The 16,364-nt window shown below is 42.2% G+C and overlaps 1 protein-coding gene across 10 annotated transcripts in view; it reads left to right on the forward strand.

Moving 5' to 3' along the window:
• Positions 1-15,370, forward strand: part of Ldb2 (LIM domain binding 2) — a 338,437-nt gene extending 323,067 nt beyond the window's left edge. The window contains exons 6-9 of one of the 10 annotated variants that reach the window (XM_026403661.2): positions 5,854-5,977; positions 9,235-9,386; positions 11,948-12,090; positions 15,040-15,123. In XM_026403661.2, the coding sequence (XP_026259446.1) occupies positions 5,854-5,977; positions 9,235-9,386; positions 11,948-12,052 (381 nt within the window). In that variant the 3' untranslated portion in view covers positions 12,053-12,090; positions 15,040-15,123. Of the gene's footprint in view, positions 1-5,853; positions 5,978-9,234; positions 9,387-11,947; positions 12,091-13,215; positions 14,327-14,800 lie in introns of those variants that run through there. The other 9 variants (XM_026403665.2, XM_077803172.1, XM_026403635.2 and 6 more) reach the window with 9 other exon arrangements.
• Positions 15,371-16,364: the final 994 nt, after the last annotated feature.

Raw genomic sequence — 16,364 nt, forward strand, 5'->3', positions numbered from 1 at the left:
GTCACTGGGAATGTTGTTTAGTTCAACTGATGCTTTTTAATGAAAAACTTTCTCAATGAAGACAAAGGTAAATGGAATGATGCTCTGCCTCCATCTTCCCATCGTGTCATAGAGGCATAACGAGTCATTTGCAGTTCACCTCCTCAAAATAGCATTGGTTTAGATCAGAGCTCTGCAGGCATTCTCTGAAGGGCAAGAGAGCAATATTGGGAGTTTGTGGGCTGTTTGGGCTCTGCCTAACTACACGGCTTTGTTGTAGCACAAAGCTGTAGACATGGCCTGATTTGGCTTGCAGGTTATAGTGCAGTTGAGATGACTGGAGAAGAGAAGAGAGGGCCTTGTAGGCAAGAAAAAAAAAAATCATGAGCAAAGTCCTGAGCAAGGTGCCCCCCCCCAGCATCCCTGCGGTGACCTAGATACAAAGAGAATGTGATTCACCCTCAGAGGGTGCCATTCAACACAGATGAATGAAAGGGTCGTGGTACAAAAATACAAATCACCCAATTAATAAATGGGTAAATGAACTAAACAAAAGTTTCACAAAAGAATAAATACAAACATCCAACAGGTATATTAAAAAATGCCCAGCATCAGTAGCAATTAGGGAAATCTCAAAACCACACTGAGATTTCATCACCTCACACCAGTCAGAATGGCAGTCATCAAGAGTACAAACAGTAATAAATGCTGGAGAGGATGTGGAGAAAAAGGAACTTACACTGTTGGTGAGACTGTAAATGTGTGTGCAGTCACTATGGAAATCAGTTTGGAGATTCCTTAAAAGACTAGGTATGGAACCACCATATGACTCAGCTATCCCGCTCCTCAGTGTTTATCCTAAGGAATTAAAATCTGCATACTATAATGATACATGCATATCCATGTTTATAGCAGCAAAATTCACAATAGTCAAACTGTGGAATCAGCTTGGTATCCATCAACAGATGAATGGATGAGAAAATGTGATATTCATACACAATGAAGTTGTGTTCAGCGGTAAAAAAAAAAAAAGAAATTATGTCATTTGCAGGAAAATGGATGAAACTTGAGAACATTATGTTAAGTGAAATAAGCCAAGCTCACAAGGTCAAGGATCATATGTTTTCTCTTACATGGAGAAACTAGAGAGGAAAAAAGAAAATGAAAGGTGGGGAGTGATCACCTGAAATGTAAAGGGAGATCAGTGAACAAAGGAAGGGGACCAGGGAGTCAAAGGAGGTGGGGGGTGGGAGTGCTGGGGAAGGATAATGGGCAAATTATATTGTTACATTGTGTGCATGTGCTAATATATCTCAACAAATCCCACCATTATGTACAACTGTATGGCACCAGTGAAAAAGAAAAATAAATTGTGTGGGCGGTAGACGGAGCAGAGGTTGGGACACAACCAAAGACCAAGTGCAGGACACTGGCTTTCTCATAGCCCACAGCCAACTCCGTTAAGCACCAATTCTTCCTTCAGTTCCAGAAGAAGGAGTGTGAATGTACATCTGAAGAGAAGCAAATTCTTCCAGGAGAGTGGTCAGATGAAAACACAAGGACTGAAACAACACTAGCCTCTGTCAGTATGAGAAGGCAGGCCTTCTGGAACAGGGCACAGCTCTGGCTGCCTGGCCAGGATATACGTGTGCATTTCAGCCAAGGATTCTGCACAGAGGAAGCAATCAGCCATTTATCAAGTGGACAAATTAGTCACTTCTAAACCTTCAGGACCATGCCTGATTTGTCTGCAACTAATAAGAGTCTCCTTGCTTTTAATCTGGCCAACCTATCATTCATCCATCCATCCATCCATCCATCCATCCATCCATCCATCCATCCATCCATTTATTCAGCAAGCCTCTGTTGTGATTACAGAATTCCATAACAGAGACAGTGTGGGGCCAGATTCCTAGAAAATGACCTCAGAAGTATAAGGGAGAAAGCCCAGCCTGAAACTCTAAGTCTGCAGAACGCTATCCTGAGAGCTTTGCCAGGATGAGCAATGGCTTTGTTTGGGATACTAAATGGCCTTGGCAGATGCCACATGTTTGGGGCCTTCATAGTCAAAGAGAGATCTCAGGCCTTGCTGGTTCCTATTTTTCCCACAGTGTCCTGGAGTCCCACAGGGTACCCTCCAGCACTGCTGCAGGAGGAGACTGAACTCAGTGGCAACCCTGTAGGCATGCTGCTGCAGACACGCTGGCCCTGGCCTTTCTTTTCAGGCAAAGATCCTGCTCCACTGGGAACTTTGTATAAGCTCCACTTTGCAGATAAAATTGTTCTTCAAAATCAAAGGGCTGTGTATTATAATGCTGAGCTCCACTAAGGTGCATATGAGTAGGGTTGTATGTATGTGTGTGTGTGTGTGTGTGTGTGTGCGTGTGTGTGGCACGTAGCATAAGGAGAAGGCATATGTATTCTATCCTGCCTGGTTACTTACTCCTAACAGGATGCTACCTAGAGTCCATGGATGAGACTATAGAGGATTCATCAATTTCCAGAAATTTAGTACAAAATTTGAAAGGCACTAGCCTTCTCCAAATCCTCTAAGAGGGCCTGAGACCTTAGGAACAGCAGGAATCCCAACTATAAAAGACCTGGTTATTCACCACAGAAGCCCACTCCCCAGCCATCTTCCTGGTTTCATTTCATAGTGCCCCAGGTCTTTGCTGTTGCCAAGATGCATGGCCTGCTGCCTGACAAGACAGGCTCATATCCGAGTTAGTTCTGCCACCTACAGCCCACAGCCCAGCAGAGCCACTACACAGCACAGCAGAGAGGGAGTCTCATCTGCATACATGAATGAGGGAAGGACTGCCTCTCCAGCCCGGGACCTCTCCACTGAGAGGAAAATGGCTGTGGGGATTCTCCATTAGTATTCAGAGATGCAAGCTCCTTTGGGGTCAGTTACAATGATGGGAAGATATTTTGACATTAAAGGGGAAGAGAGAGATTTTGAGGATTAACTCCTGAAAAAGAAAAAAAAACAATGTTTCCTGAAACCTAGAGAGGAGAAAGGTACTGTAAAAAGAAAGAGATAATGAGCTCATGGTTTCCACAATAAACATAGCTCTCTGGGTGCAGAAGCAGTTTGATGCTGGGCGCCCTTTCTAGGTCCCAACAGGTCATCTTTGCTATCTAACTAGCCATATAATAAAAATACTTGCTTCAGAGGAATATGATTTCCTGAGACACTTGGACTGAACTCGGAGTAGGTTTCTTATATGTTCATGGGGGCAGAATGCTCTTTGAGAGCAGAGATTATGTTGTTCTTATCTCTGGGTCCCCACTCAGGACATCTTTGAGCCTAACACTTAGGATGAAGCTCAATAAATGCCCGTTGATTTAAAGCAATAGAAATGTGGATGTTTTGTAATCTATGCTGTGCTTGCTGATATTCAATCATAATACCTACAGATTGTTGAGCTCTTATGCATTAGACACAGTATTTCAAATTCTCTCAATGTACAAGATGGGTATTGTTTTGCAAGTGAAACTGAGACTCAACATTATTAAGTATTCTTTCAAGGATACACACTTGTGATGGAGTCAAAATCCATACCCAAATGTCAGAGTTTGTAATCCCACGTTTTGACCACTCCACCCATATCCATGACAAGCTCACTTACAGTGAAAGGATAATGAACCAAAAGCATATAATTCAAAATCTTTTAAAACTTTTTTTAATTAAAAATTGTTTCCCAGTCCTTAGAACTTCTCTGACAGCTTTTCTAATGTTCTTCTTGATAATGGATGAGGATACCTGCTGACCCTGAGCTAGAAGTGGTTCTACCTTGAAGAATGAGTCATTCTCAAACGTACTTGTAGACATGATCATGGGATCCTTGAGGGCATTTTGTCTGATGAACAGTAGCTGGGTAAGACAATGAGCTTTTCTGTAATTTGAAGATACTTTGATTGGCAGCAAGGAATTCTTAATAGGGAAAAGTACTCTTCGCCATTTTGGAATACAGAGCTTACTGTATAATCATTCTGCCTCTTCCACAGACTATTTCTTTATTGATATTTTAGATTTCAAAAAGAATTCCAAACTAAGCAAGAAAGTACACAAGATTGAAGATCCAGGCTTCGTTACTTTTCTGGATTTGTAATGCTGGATTCCCTGGGATTGAGTGGCTTTGGCCTAGGGGGCACATTGTAGGTGTGTTGCTCAGCCTTTGAAATGTTGCTCTTTTGCTTTAGAGAGAGAAACTAAAGAAGAAAGTGGGGTGAAGTGAAAAGAGATTGGAGCTAGACTGGAGACCCCTGGGCTTTGTCTATGTCTTGTTGTCTCTGTTAACTCTTCTAACATCCAGAATCCGTAGGGCAGTGGGCCAGAAACTCTAGCAATGTTTATCAGAATTACATGGTTTTTTAAAAGGTTCATTCAGAGTCTCACATCCAGACCTAGTGAAACAGAAGAAACAGAGCCTGGAGGTCTGCATTTTTTAGTAGTTCATTTGGTTTTGAGAGAAGGAATCCTTAGAGCACACTTCAAGGGACATTGGCCTAGAAAGATCATAGGATCTTTCTATCAACTGCTTCTTAAATATATCCATTCAACTGAGGCAGACCCGGGAACAGAGATAAAAGGCAGTCTCTGCATTCTAAGAACTCTTGGTCTAGTGGAAAAGACTGACTTAGAAACAAATAGTTACAAAGCATGAATAAAACCATGGAGCAGAAAGGATAGCATGCCATGGGACAAACTGTAGGGAGGCACCAACTCAGCCAGTGCAGGAAGAGGTGCACATCTGGGGGAAAGAAGGAGCCATGTCTTCAAGGATGAACAAGCATTAGGTGGGAAGAGGAGAGGGAAGAATTCAGTGGGCAAAACCAGCATGGCCTCCAAGGTAGTGCAAAAGGTGAAGGCTGACGCAAGGGAAGGGGTCAGAAGGAAGGTAAGACTCTGAACCTCACATCTGTCTTCCATGATGAACTGATTCTTTTTCACCTGCGCAGAGGCATTGCCAATATTTCTATCACTGTAATTGCAATGGCGATGAATGTAGCATTCCAATTTGTGGTCTTAGTCCTCGTAGATATAGTTCTTTTGATGCAGTGATAGTCTAATAAGCTTGCGGCTGAGAAGGGATTCAGGAAAGTCTGAGGTGTTATCCTAAATGGTTTTACCTTCTTGTTGCATTCATTAATCTTTGTCATCAGATGTCTTGGACCAAAGTAAAGCTGAAAAATCTATCCAAAGGAGAAAACAAGGTGACTGGGTGCAGAACCACAGTAAAACCTCCCACATCGAATGAATCCTGGCACATGTTATTTACATTATCATCATGTGCGAAATACAAATGAGTACATGAATAAAAATAAAATAGCATTCATCATCTGCCTCTGTAAGAATTAAAATCGAAAAGAACCTGTGCTTGCTACTCTGTTCTCCGAAGTTTCAAAGATGGATTTCACTGCCAGATCATCTGCATAAACTAGCATTGTAACTCACAGTGTGTGGTTACACAAACAAGAACAAGAGCCAGCAGCCAGAGGAGAAATCAGAGCGTGCTGCGCTCCACAGAAGAGAGCTTTTTCTTTAACCAGGGAGAATCATCTGAATTTATAATAGAGCAACATGTGTATAACCCATAGTCTATACAGGAAGTGTGTGTGAGTGTGTGTGTGTGTGTGTGTGTGTGTACATCACATTCAGCTGTAATATCATATTACAAATGATTCTAAGTTAAGTGGCTATAATCAAGCATTGTTAATATTTCTTTCCCCCAAAACTTATATAGAGAAAATCAAAACCAAGAAAGGACAGAAAAGTATCCATAAGCTATCTAATTGATTCCAGCTGTTTATTGATGGTGGTTAATATTATCAAGTAGCGGAACACTAATGTCTTTGGACTCCTTGCAGTTGTGTGTAATACTGGAGCCAATGCAGGAGCTGATGTCCAGACATAAAACCTACAACCTCAGTCCCCGAGACTGCCTGAAGACCTGCTTGTTTCAGAAGTGGCAGCGGATGGTGGCACCGCCAGGTACATGCTCATTCTTCACTCTTTTCTGGGGATGGAGTGATGTGAGAGGGAAGAAAATGAAGGTAAATTTGTCAGAAAAAGTCATTTGTTAGGGACATTCTGACCACGATTTTAGACGTGGAGACATCGAACTTCCAAAGACCAGATATCCTTAAGGATGACGTATAGTCTCTCCTTGCTAGTTGAGGACCTGAAACCCAGAGGAGTAACATAATTTGTTCAAGGTCATTGGGAAGGTCAGCAGCAAAGTCAGGGTCAAAACCAGGATTTTCAGTCTCCCAATCCAGTGATGTTACCACTGGACCAGACCCCTGACTTCTGAGGCCTTATGTTTTGGGGTTTGGGTTTTTAAGGATGATAGGAAGGAAGAAAGAGAGGGTGAAAAAAGATAGAGGGAGGAAGGGAAGATAAATAAAATTTGCTGTATTTTTAAAACATATCAAAAGGAACTCTGATTATGAAGAGAAGACATAAAAGACTCCATTTCTCTCACTTCCCCGGACTGCAGTTTAGATACTATAGTCTCCTGCTGGGGTTCTGAAATTACTGCTTCAAGTCATCGTTAATTGTCTTTCTATCTAATACATTTTCACTCCCAGGCTTGTGTCGAGCCTCATTGATCATAAAAGCAAAACATGTCCATTCGCTAAAAATTATTTTTATAAAGAGTAATTATTAACATGAGACCCATAGCTTTCTGAATCACAAAATATAACCATCACCTTCCACTGGTATTGGCCAGGGGCTTTCTATAAAATGGATATAGAGGATTTAACCAAGTACATACTTAGAAAGCTGATAAAATATATTTTATTTTACATAGTATGGCTGCATTCCCATCCTAGGGGAATTTTAGGCTTTTAGAATATTATTTTTCAAGTATATTAAGTATACTGAAATTGGCTTTATTTTCTCTTTCAATATCAATAATTTTTTGCAAAAAAAATAAAAAAGAGCTCTTCACACACCAAATACTTTGAGCACCTATATTTTCCAGCATATTCATATATAATTCATATTATTCATTCATTCATTCAATAGTTATTTATTGAATCCTACTATGCAGAAGGTACTGCTGCAACCACTGTGGATATATCATGGAAACAGTCCAAAATATTGACTCTTCACAATAGCTTTATGAGATATTTATTCTTTTTTTTTTTGCGGGGGATTGCAGGGGTATCATGGAATGAACTCTGGGGCACTTGACCACTGAGCCACATCCTCAGCTCTATTTTGTATTTTATTTAGAGACAGGATCTCATTAAGTTGCTTAACGCTGGCTTTGAACTTGCAATCCTCCTATCTCAGTCTCCTGAGCTGCTGGGATTATAGGCATGCACCATCACACCTTGTGAGATATTTATTTTTATCCACATTTTATATAATGATGACCAAGACTAAAAATTGTGATTTGCTAAAGTCAGTCTCACAACTAATAAATGAAGGAGGACTGTGAAACAAAAAGTATTGTATCTCTAAATTCTATGATTTCACTGCCATAGACACCAGCTACCAATGGGTATCATCTACTATGTGCACTTTAGTTGAATTCACCCCAAATTTTATAAACAAAGTGTAAATACAAATAAATAAATAAATAAATAAATAAATAAATAAATAAATATAGCTTATTTACATTCTTAACATCAAAACAGGAAAGTGCTTATCAGAGGCAGACCTGTGTATCTGATTGACTTTAAAATGTCAGCTTAATTCTCCTTCTAACTTCATAACCTAGATCAATTATATTTCTTTCTATTGTCCTTCAGAATAAGCACCCACAACACCATTAAATACTTTGATGTAAAATCTTGGAGCATAAGGAAAAAAATGTTCATGAAAGACATAAATTGGTAAATAAATAGGAATATAATGCCCTCTTGATCATCATGGTCAACGATAACTTAGTGGAATAAATAGTCTTTGTAGTGAGCCTTATAAATCAGGTGGTGGTGCATGCCTATAATTCCAGCCACTCAGAAGGCAGAGGCAGGAGGATAACAAGTTCAAAGCCAGCCTGGGCAGCTTAATGAGATTCTGCCTCAAAATAAAATAAAAAGGCCTAGGGGTGTGGCTCAGTAATAGAGCACCCCTGGGTTAAATTCCCAGAACTGAAGGAGGAAAAAGAAGAGAAAGAGGAAGAAAATAAATGAACCTTATAAGTATATTTCTCTCCTTGTCCATCAGAAGAACGATAAGTGTGTCAAAAAGATGTTAGGAGGACCATTCATTGAGTTAAACTTGCTCTGTCTTACCTTCTCACTTTCAGAGTCAAGTCTAAAATAGGGTTAGAAAAAGGGCCCACTTACATGCCATTTTCCACCTTATTCAGTACTGTGAGGAAAACACTTCTGAAGATTGCTTATTTACAAGACAAAGATTATAAGTAAAAGTATGTACTAGGGTTGTTATGAAATATAAAATAGTTGATGCATCAAAAACACTAAGAGTAACACATTGAGTAACATTCTATACATAGCAAACAAATAAGTAACATTCCTCTTACCACATTTTATTTATAAGGTGTTGCTTTATTCTTCAGATGCAAAATGGTTTTCTTAGTTTCTGAATAAGATCTTTTTTTAAATAAGACTAGCTCCCTTCATTAATATGCTGACTATATCACATATGAGGCTTTTTTCCCAGAGATCCTGAAACTAGTAGCATTGATAAAACAGCAGGGTCCAAACCATGGGTATTTCTGAAGAGCTCTGGAATCCCCAAGTACACATGCTCAGTTGAGAAAACTGCCACTTTTCTTACTTGAGATTATTAAGGTGCCATAGAGGTAGGCTGCAATGTGACACTTGGCCAGTAGGTGCTGCTGTTGCACGCTGTTTCACTAATTCCACTGTCCATTACTTTCACTCTTGCAGGGTCTAGGGATCCCAGCAGTCCTTCCAGGCTCAGGGGAGCAAACTCCCAAATGTTCTAATGGTAAAAATGTTTTAAATGCAATTATAAAAGGAGTACCTGCAGCTTATCCCTCAAATAATATTCGTAAATCGCAGACATATAAGTAGAAAATAAAATAACAATCATTTCATCTTATATGCAAAAGAAAAGAGTTTCCTCAAATTCGGCATTAAAAAATGAATCAGCAGCTTTCTCCCTTTGTTGTTGTTTTTTTTTTTGTAAAGTTGCAAGAAATGGAACATTTTTAAGTAGTCCACTCTTTTCAATTGACAAAAATGAATCCTGTGCCTGATACTTCTGCTTTAGAACTGATCCTTCTCCCCTTGTCCTTATTGCAGCAGAACCCACAAGGCAACCGACAACCAAAAGGAGAAAAAGAAAAAATTCCACCAGCAGCACTTCCAACAGCAGTGCTGGGAACAACGCCAACAGCACGGGCAGCAAGAAGAAGACCCCGGCTGCAAACCTGAGCCTGTCCAGTCAGGTACCTGTAAGTCTCGCTTTCCTTTTAGGCCTGAAATCTTGCGTTTGCCTATCACCCTGTGCACGGGGTTTGAATTAAAGCCTCTTTGAGCTGCAAAAGAAAAGAAAGGAAAAGAAAACATTCTGGGCAGGTTCAAAGTTGGGGGGGAGGCAAGGCAAGGACTTGGGTGGGACAGAAGGAAAGAATCTTTCGTGACAACCTTCCCCAGAAAACTGGGTGTTCAGAGGGGATATTACGAGTCAGCACTGCAGTGGGACCTGAATTTAAAGGCTCTCAGAGTCATGGACAGAAGATATGTCACTTAAGGTTAATTAAAAATGTCACCTAACAGTATGCCTGGTGGCATATTAGGGCCTCTCCTCAGGGGCATAGGAGACCCTGTGAGCCCTGGAAGCCAGCCCCGGAGCCCAGGCCCTGTACATGTAATTTGACTGGGCCCTCTCAACACGGTATCTTATTTTAAGACTCAGGTAATGAATTTGCAGCCACTAAAGATGCAGCTTAGTAGGTTTTGCTGTACCTGTTTCATTAGCTCAGGGAGACGGTCAGCTCCTGGTTTGGTCTCAACTCTCTTGATCCCTTGACCCCTTTCTTTCATTTCTGGGTCTGGACGCAGGCCACATGCAAGGGGGCCTCTTGGAACTCTGAAACCAAAAGCTAAGGGTCATCCCCAAATAGTGGAACCTGTAGGCCATGTCCTTATCACCTATCATCCTTCTCGAGCTGCGTCCCTTCTGCCTAATTCCTTCCTGTATCCGAATTCCCCAGCCCAGCATCAGACTATCACTTTTAACTTCTCCTGTTCCTGTAAGCATCTGCGTCCCTTCTCCCCTCCACGATTCCTTGTGGGTTTTCCTTTTCTTCTGTCCTTGTCACATCACCCTGTCACCAGGTGTTTGACTCTCATTTGAATCCTGACCCTTTCTTGGTGCTCCATGGCTGCCCTCGAGATGCCACGTCTTCAGAGGTGTGCCTCATTCCTTGTTCTTCCCTCCGCCAACACGCGTTTGCCTTCTCCAACTTTCTCACTTTTCTCCATTCTCTCTCTGTTGTCCTCACCTGTCTTGTTCTGATCCTGTTCCATCTCTTTCCGTGTAAGAGGAGACTTTTACACAGAAATTTCCCTCACTTCCAAATGTGCCTTTCAAATCTGTCCCCGTCCCACTTTTTCTCACTTTCTATTGGTTAATGCTCTTTAAACAAAACCAGGCCCATCAGTACCCTGAGAATTCCCTGGGCCAGTAGGAATGTTCTCCTATCTTCCATGGTGGGGTATAATGTCCATGGCCACTGAGTTAGAAAGAAGGGGTCATAGAGATAATGGCCATCTGCAGTGGAAGATGCCATTTTAACTTTAAGACAACCAAGAATTGTAGTCCTCACATAACAAAATAAACTTCAGGTAGTTCTCTATTTTCTGAGCAGGACTTTGTATCTATCACCACTGAAGTTCAGGAGGGGAAATCCCAAGTTGGGTCTCTTTATTAAGGTACCAACCTGCTATGCCCTCTCCTGGCTAAACTGGAAAATGCCTAGAGAGGATGGCCAATGTACAGAAATTGACTGAAAAAAGTGCACACAGTAGTCTATTTATTTTTCTAGTCCAGGAGTTTGAGAAACTAGCATTTGCCACTGTCCTCTAACAAAAGAAGACAGTACACTTCAGAGAATTCTGGAAGTGAGACATGCCTACCAACAGATGCAGGAATTCAAGTCAGTTCAGCAAGTGTTTTCTGAGATCCTGCTCTTCTGCACACTGTGCCAGGCACTGGTGATTCTGGTGATAGCAGTATCAAAAAACAAAACAAAATGACTGAGTGCTGTCATTGACATCGAAGAGCTCAAGATCTAATCCGGGGATGGAAAGAGTTTCCTCTCTTTTGCAGGCTCAGAGTACAGTGTTGAGAAGGATTCTCAGCCTGACTGGGTTTGGTGGCCACCCATTAGTGATGGCTGCCAGGGTGTGAAGCCAAGAGTAGAAGCCTACACATTCATGTTGTGTATTTTTGATAGACCTGGTCTCGTGGGAATGCTTTCCATTTTATTTCAAAGTGCACTTATTTTTTTTTTCTATTGCATTATGCTCCTGTTCTCCAATCCAACAACTGCACTTTCATGAAGGACTCTGTGTCAAGAGGGTTCTTCATGGGTTAAAACCCTTTGAAATCTATGCAGGCAAAACACCACTAGAAATGGAGAGCTCAATTGCAGCATTATCCTCATACTGTGCAATTAAAAATATTTTGATTAAATAAGACTTTCAGATGGCCCAGGGACACGGGGAAGACAAACAGGTTAGGAAAATGTGCAGATTGTTAGGTGTCTTCGAGTTCAATGGACATTCAGTGATAAGCATGGATAGCTTGTAGTGACCACATCTTTTAACCCTGTCTACCTACTGAATCATTGACCCTCTCCTACTATTTAAATGGAAGTGCTGTCTGCAGGCAGTAGCTGCCTGTCCATGGACCACAGCCATGATCGGTGTAGCTGCTGCGGCAGCAATGTGTGTGTGTGGCCAGGAGTAGGGTTTAATCCTTGGATTCTGCTTCTCACTCCATGAGCAGGGGCTAGGAGCGATCCCGAACTGCAGCCTCAACCCTGGGAGGGATGGAGACCTGTGTCATTCAACAGCAGTGACCCCTTCTGGCCAATTTAAGGAGAAGCATTGAGGGGCCCTGAAAGGAGTCACTTCCAGTCCTCCTCAGAGGTTGGTGGTCCTTGCACGGGGATTTAGTGAGAAGATGTGAAATGGGAAAAGCTGGCGGTACCTCCGGGCCTCCAGTCCAGGAGCAGAGGTCGGCCTTGTGGGGAGCTGAGGGCACCTGGGCTACTTAAGATGGTCACTGTTGCCTCTGTGGGACACACAAGCTGGAGCTGGGAAGGAAATGCACTCTCCCTACCAACGTGGGGCGACTTTTGGAGATGTGGGTGGGGGAGATGCGGCTCACATCCCCAGTGAAAGGAAGCCCAGAATGTGCATTGTGTCTCCATTCATTTTGTGTGAGGATAACAAATCGCGAAAGTCAGTCAGAACAGAGAGTCACTATCCTAGTGTGAAGGCTCAAAAGAAGCAAGTAGAAATGTGCATATAATTTTGTAAGTGACCTCGAGTGTCTGTGTGCATATGAAGTCCTCAGCCTTCTCAGTCTTTTTACAGCTTGCCACCTGTCAGTCATGCAAATACCACATACACACACACACACACACACACACACACACACACACGATTCTATATCTGACCTAAGGCTATATTTCTTTTATAATCAGTAAAGTAAATGTGGCATATCTCTAGAGCTTAGAATGCCTAAAAATGCCTATGCCTGGCCATCTTTCCCAATTGTTCCTAGAAAAATAAAAAAGATTCACTGCCCCTACCCCCAGTCCCACGTCACCCCATTGGAAGTGATTTGAACCACTACTTTCATAGAACTTTTCTTGCATGATGGTTGTTTTCTAATACAAGGACTGCATCTGGAGTGCTGGGGACTTTTCTTCTAAAGTCACGCTTAAGTTGGCTGCTTCTTGTTTTTCTCCTGTTTTTCAAATTATGCATCCTTCCTCCCAGCCCCTCTAGATGACCTTGGAGTCAATCCCAAGGCAGATCCCTGTGGTTGGTTCTAACACCCTTCCCCTGCCTGGTGACACCTAATGCATGAGTTTTCCAAGACCTTCAAAGTGCTCTGTGTCCAGTCAAGAAAACAGATTAACCCTCCTGCTGAGCTCTGGCCAGTCTTGCTCTACCCTTCCTGCCTACCTTTGTTCCCGGTCATAAGTGCAGCCTCCCAATGGCCTGTAACTAAGTAACACTTTTTTTTATCCTGAACACCCCCAGGTCATATGGCAGCTGCCCAGATAACTGAGTCATGTCCACACATCTGTGTGGTGGCCACATTCCATCCAAAATCCCATTGTCATTCTTGCCAGTCAGAGAGACTGTGTCTGTTTTGCATCTCATCTTAAGTCCTCCCGAGTCTCCTTCCATGTCAGTGTCATTTCCGGCTCTTCGTTGCCTAGCAAATATGTTCTTCGAAGCACCCAGCTCCATATCCTGCCGGCACCTTTACTGCTGAGTTGACCCAGTTCACATTTTCGCACGTCCTCCATCAGGGATATGTCTTTTTATCAACTTGGAGGAGCAACTAGTCAGAAAACACCGTTTGGAAATCTATGGATCATCTCACCTAATTCAAAGGAGTGGGGGAATAAATAAATAAAATAAAACAAGAAGCAAGGTTTTTTTTATCCCAAAGGCCAGGTGGGGATTCAGAGATTTGTTCATTGGGCAGCTTTGGAATTCTGAGGGGGATCCAAGGATCCCCCTGGCCCCTCTGAGCACAGACAGCATTCCACTAAACCACCCAGGGACGCCTTCTTTTGGCAAAGCCTCAGGGGAAAGAACTTTTGTGCAGTTGTCCCAGCAGCTGATTGATCAGCCTCCTTATCAGGAGACTCCGCCCACATTCTGGCCCAGACCTGTTTTTTTCTGGCCCTAGGAAGGCCAGAGCAGTAGTTTCAGCTCCTGAAGTCACTGAACTTTTTAGTAAAATATTGCTCAGCACCTGTGCAGAAGAATCTACCCGACAGGTGTCCTGTCCCACAGCCAGGCTGCCCATCAACACATATGGCCCTCTTTGAACAAAAAGGCCAGAGCTGTGCCTGTGTGTGCGTCCCTTGTACCAAGCTCGGTCCCTGGGCTTCTCTAGCTGTGGCCTCTGCAGGGCTCCCAGCTACAGTAGGTGGCTTCTTGTTTGCATGGAAGGACAATTTGTACTTAAAGGAGTGATTAGATGGATTCTTCTTAGCCACTTCCATTTCTGATGACTACTGGCTTCATCAGTGTAATTATAATTAGCTCTCTTCATCTTCCTTTTATGGTACCAGCTGGACAGACTGCTTCTCTTTACTGTCCAGATTGGTAGCAGGGTTGTCTGTGCGGGGCTAGGTGACAGGCACCATGAAATAACAGATGGTAAATTCAGGGCTTGTTGGCAATCAGCAGGTTTTTGCTAATGACTTAATTAGCTATGCAAATTGTCAAATCAGTGTGAACATTGTTTTTATCGAAAACTTTACCTAAATTAATTACCATAATTAAGTAGCAGAATGTCAAGGATATTGGCTGCATAAAAGGGCCTAGCTGAGTAGAGAAAAGAGAGATTCTGTCTTCAATTAAAATGTATGCCATCCTTGGGACAGAGAAAACCGAGTTGTGTGGCTATTGCAGAATCGCACCTTCCGAGCGTCCCTATTGGCCACTAGTTTCCAAAGCCGCCCACGGGCCCTCCATAAAAGGGGCGGATTTTTGGAGGTATTGAAAAAGCAGAAGGTTCCACAGCCCTCTCCAAAGTCCCCAGAGTCAGCAAGTTCAAAGCGTGGATTTTTTTAATTTTGAAAAATCCATTTTTTTATTTCTGCAGATTGCTAGCATTGCTCGTTCTCCGGTGTCAGGCTGCGCACTAAGGACATAAACTCGCGTGGTTGTTACACGTCAGGAGGCGATGTTTATTTCCTGTAGAAATCCAATATGCGTCTCGGCCCCGACATTGAGACTTGGCCCCGTTGTGTCCTAGGTTCCCAGCTCCTCCCACTATTATTTTAAGCTGAGCTTCTCTCTCTCCCAAGGTTTCCCTGTAATAATGTCAGCTGCTATTCACAGGATGTGATGGTGGTAGGAGAGCCAACTCTGATGGGAGGTGAGTTTGGGGACGAGGACGAAAGGCTAATCACTAGATTAGAAAACACGCAGTTTGATGCGGCCAACGGCATGGACGACGAAGAGGACTTCAACAATTCACCCGCCCTGGGGAACAACAGCCCATGGAACAGTAAACCTCCCGCCACGCAAGAGACCAAATCAGAAAACCCCCCGCCCCAGGCTTCCCAGTAAGATGACCCACCGCACCAGATCCATAGGCCTGGGGGGTGTCATTCCAAACGCAGACCTTTACTTTCAGGAGAGGAAGGAGGAGAAATTTAAAAAAAAAAAAAAAAAAAAAAAAACTTTTCCATGCAAACATCTATTTCTAAACCACTACGATCTGGTTCTTCTTCTTTCTTTTGCATTTTTTTTTTCTTTTTTAATTGAGAGGATCGTTCCAAATAAAGCTTCCATGACCCTTCCTTGGAGGGCTTCACGGGAAATACAGATACTGGCACTGATGGTAATTAAAACGAGAGAAAACACTAGCATCTCCTGGCACAGTCTTATCAGCGTGTTTGTGTTGAATTTCCTTTTCATGCATCCAGCGAAGGCCATGCTGCCCATGCGTGCTCAGTGCTCAGGATCTCATTAATATGCCGAACCTAACTACAGGTGACTTTTTAATATTGTAAAATATTTTCTGCTTTTTGACTTGCATTTGAGAGTTTCTTGTTTCAGTAAAAAACGAAAAGAAAAAAATCAGCTTTTGGAAAGTAATTTAAATGTACCCTTATTTTTCTTTTCCTTCGCCTTTTTCTCCCATTGAGCAACAGCCAAGAGGGTCCAGCCACGTAACTTATGGTCAAACTGATGTCGATTGGTTCTTGAGTCTGAGTTGGTTCGATTTAGCCCAAGAGCTGAAACAAGAAATGTCTTGTTATCATCAAAGACACCAGGCAGATTTTTTTTTTATGTAAAGAAAGACAGTTGGACCCTGAAAAAAATGTATGCGTTTGTAAAGTTGCTGTTGATCCAAATATTTTCAAGCCATGTAATCCATTAATTTTGTGGGCAGTTTAATAAATCTAAAACTTTTTGTGTTTTTTTTTTTAAATTGTATCTGAGTTGACTGTTCTTCCTTTTCATAGTATATTTCTTGTATGATATTTTGTAAAGCCCTCACCTGGTTCTTTTATGGGGACTTTTCATTTTAGACTATTCCAGTGTATTTATGTGAAACTTTATAAGAGAACTAATTTTCCATTTGCCTATTAATATGTTCCTCCACACATGTAAAGACACAGTGGCTCCGTGTGTTACAAAACAGCTGTATTTTATGT

The sequence above is a fragment of the Urocitellus parryii genome, chromosome 10 (assembly GCF_045843805.1).
Source record: "Urocitellus parryii isolate mUroPar1 chromosome 10, mUroPar1.hap1, whole genome shotgun sequence".
Classification (NCBI taxonomy): domain Eukaryota; kingdom Metazoa; phylum Chordata; class Mammalia; order Rodentia; family Sciuridae; genus Urocitellus; species Urocitellus parryii.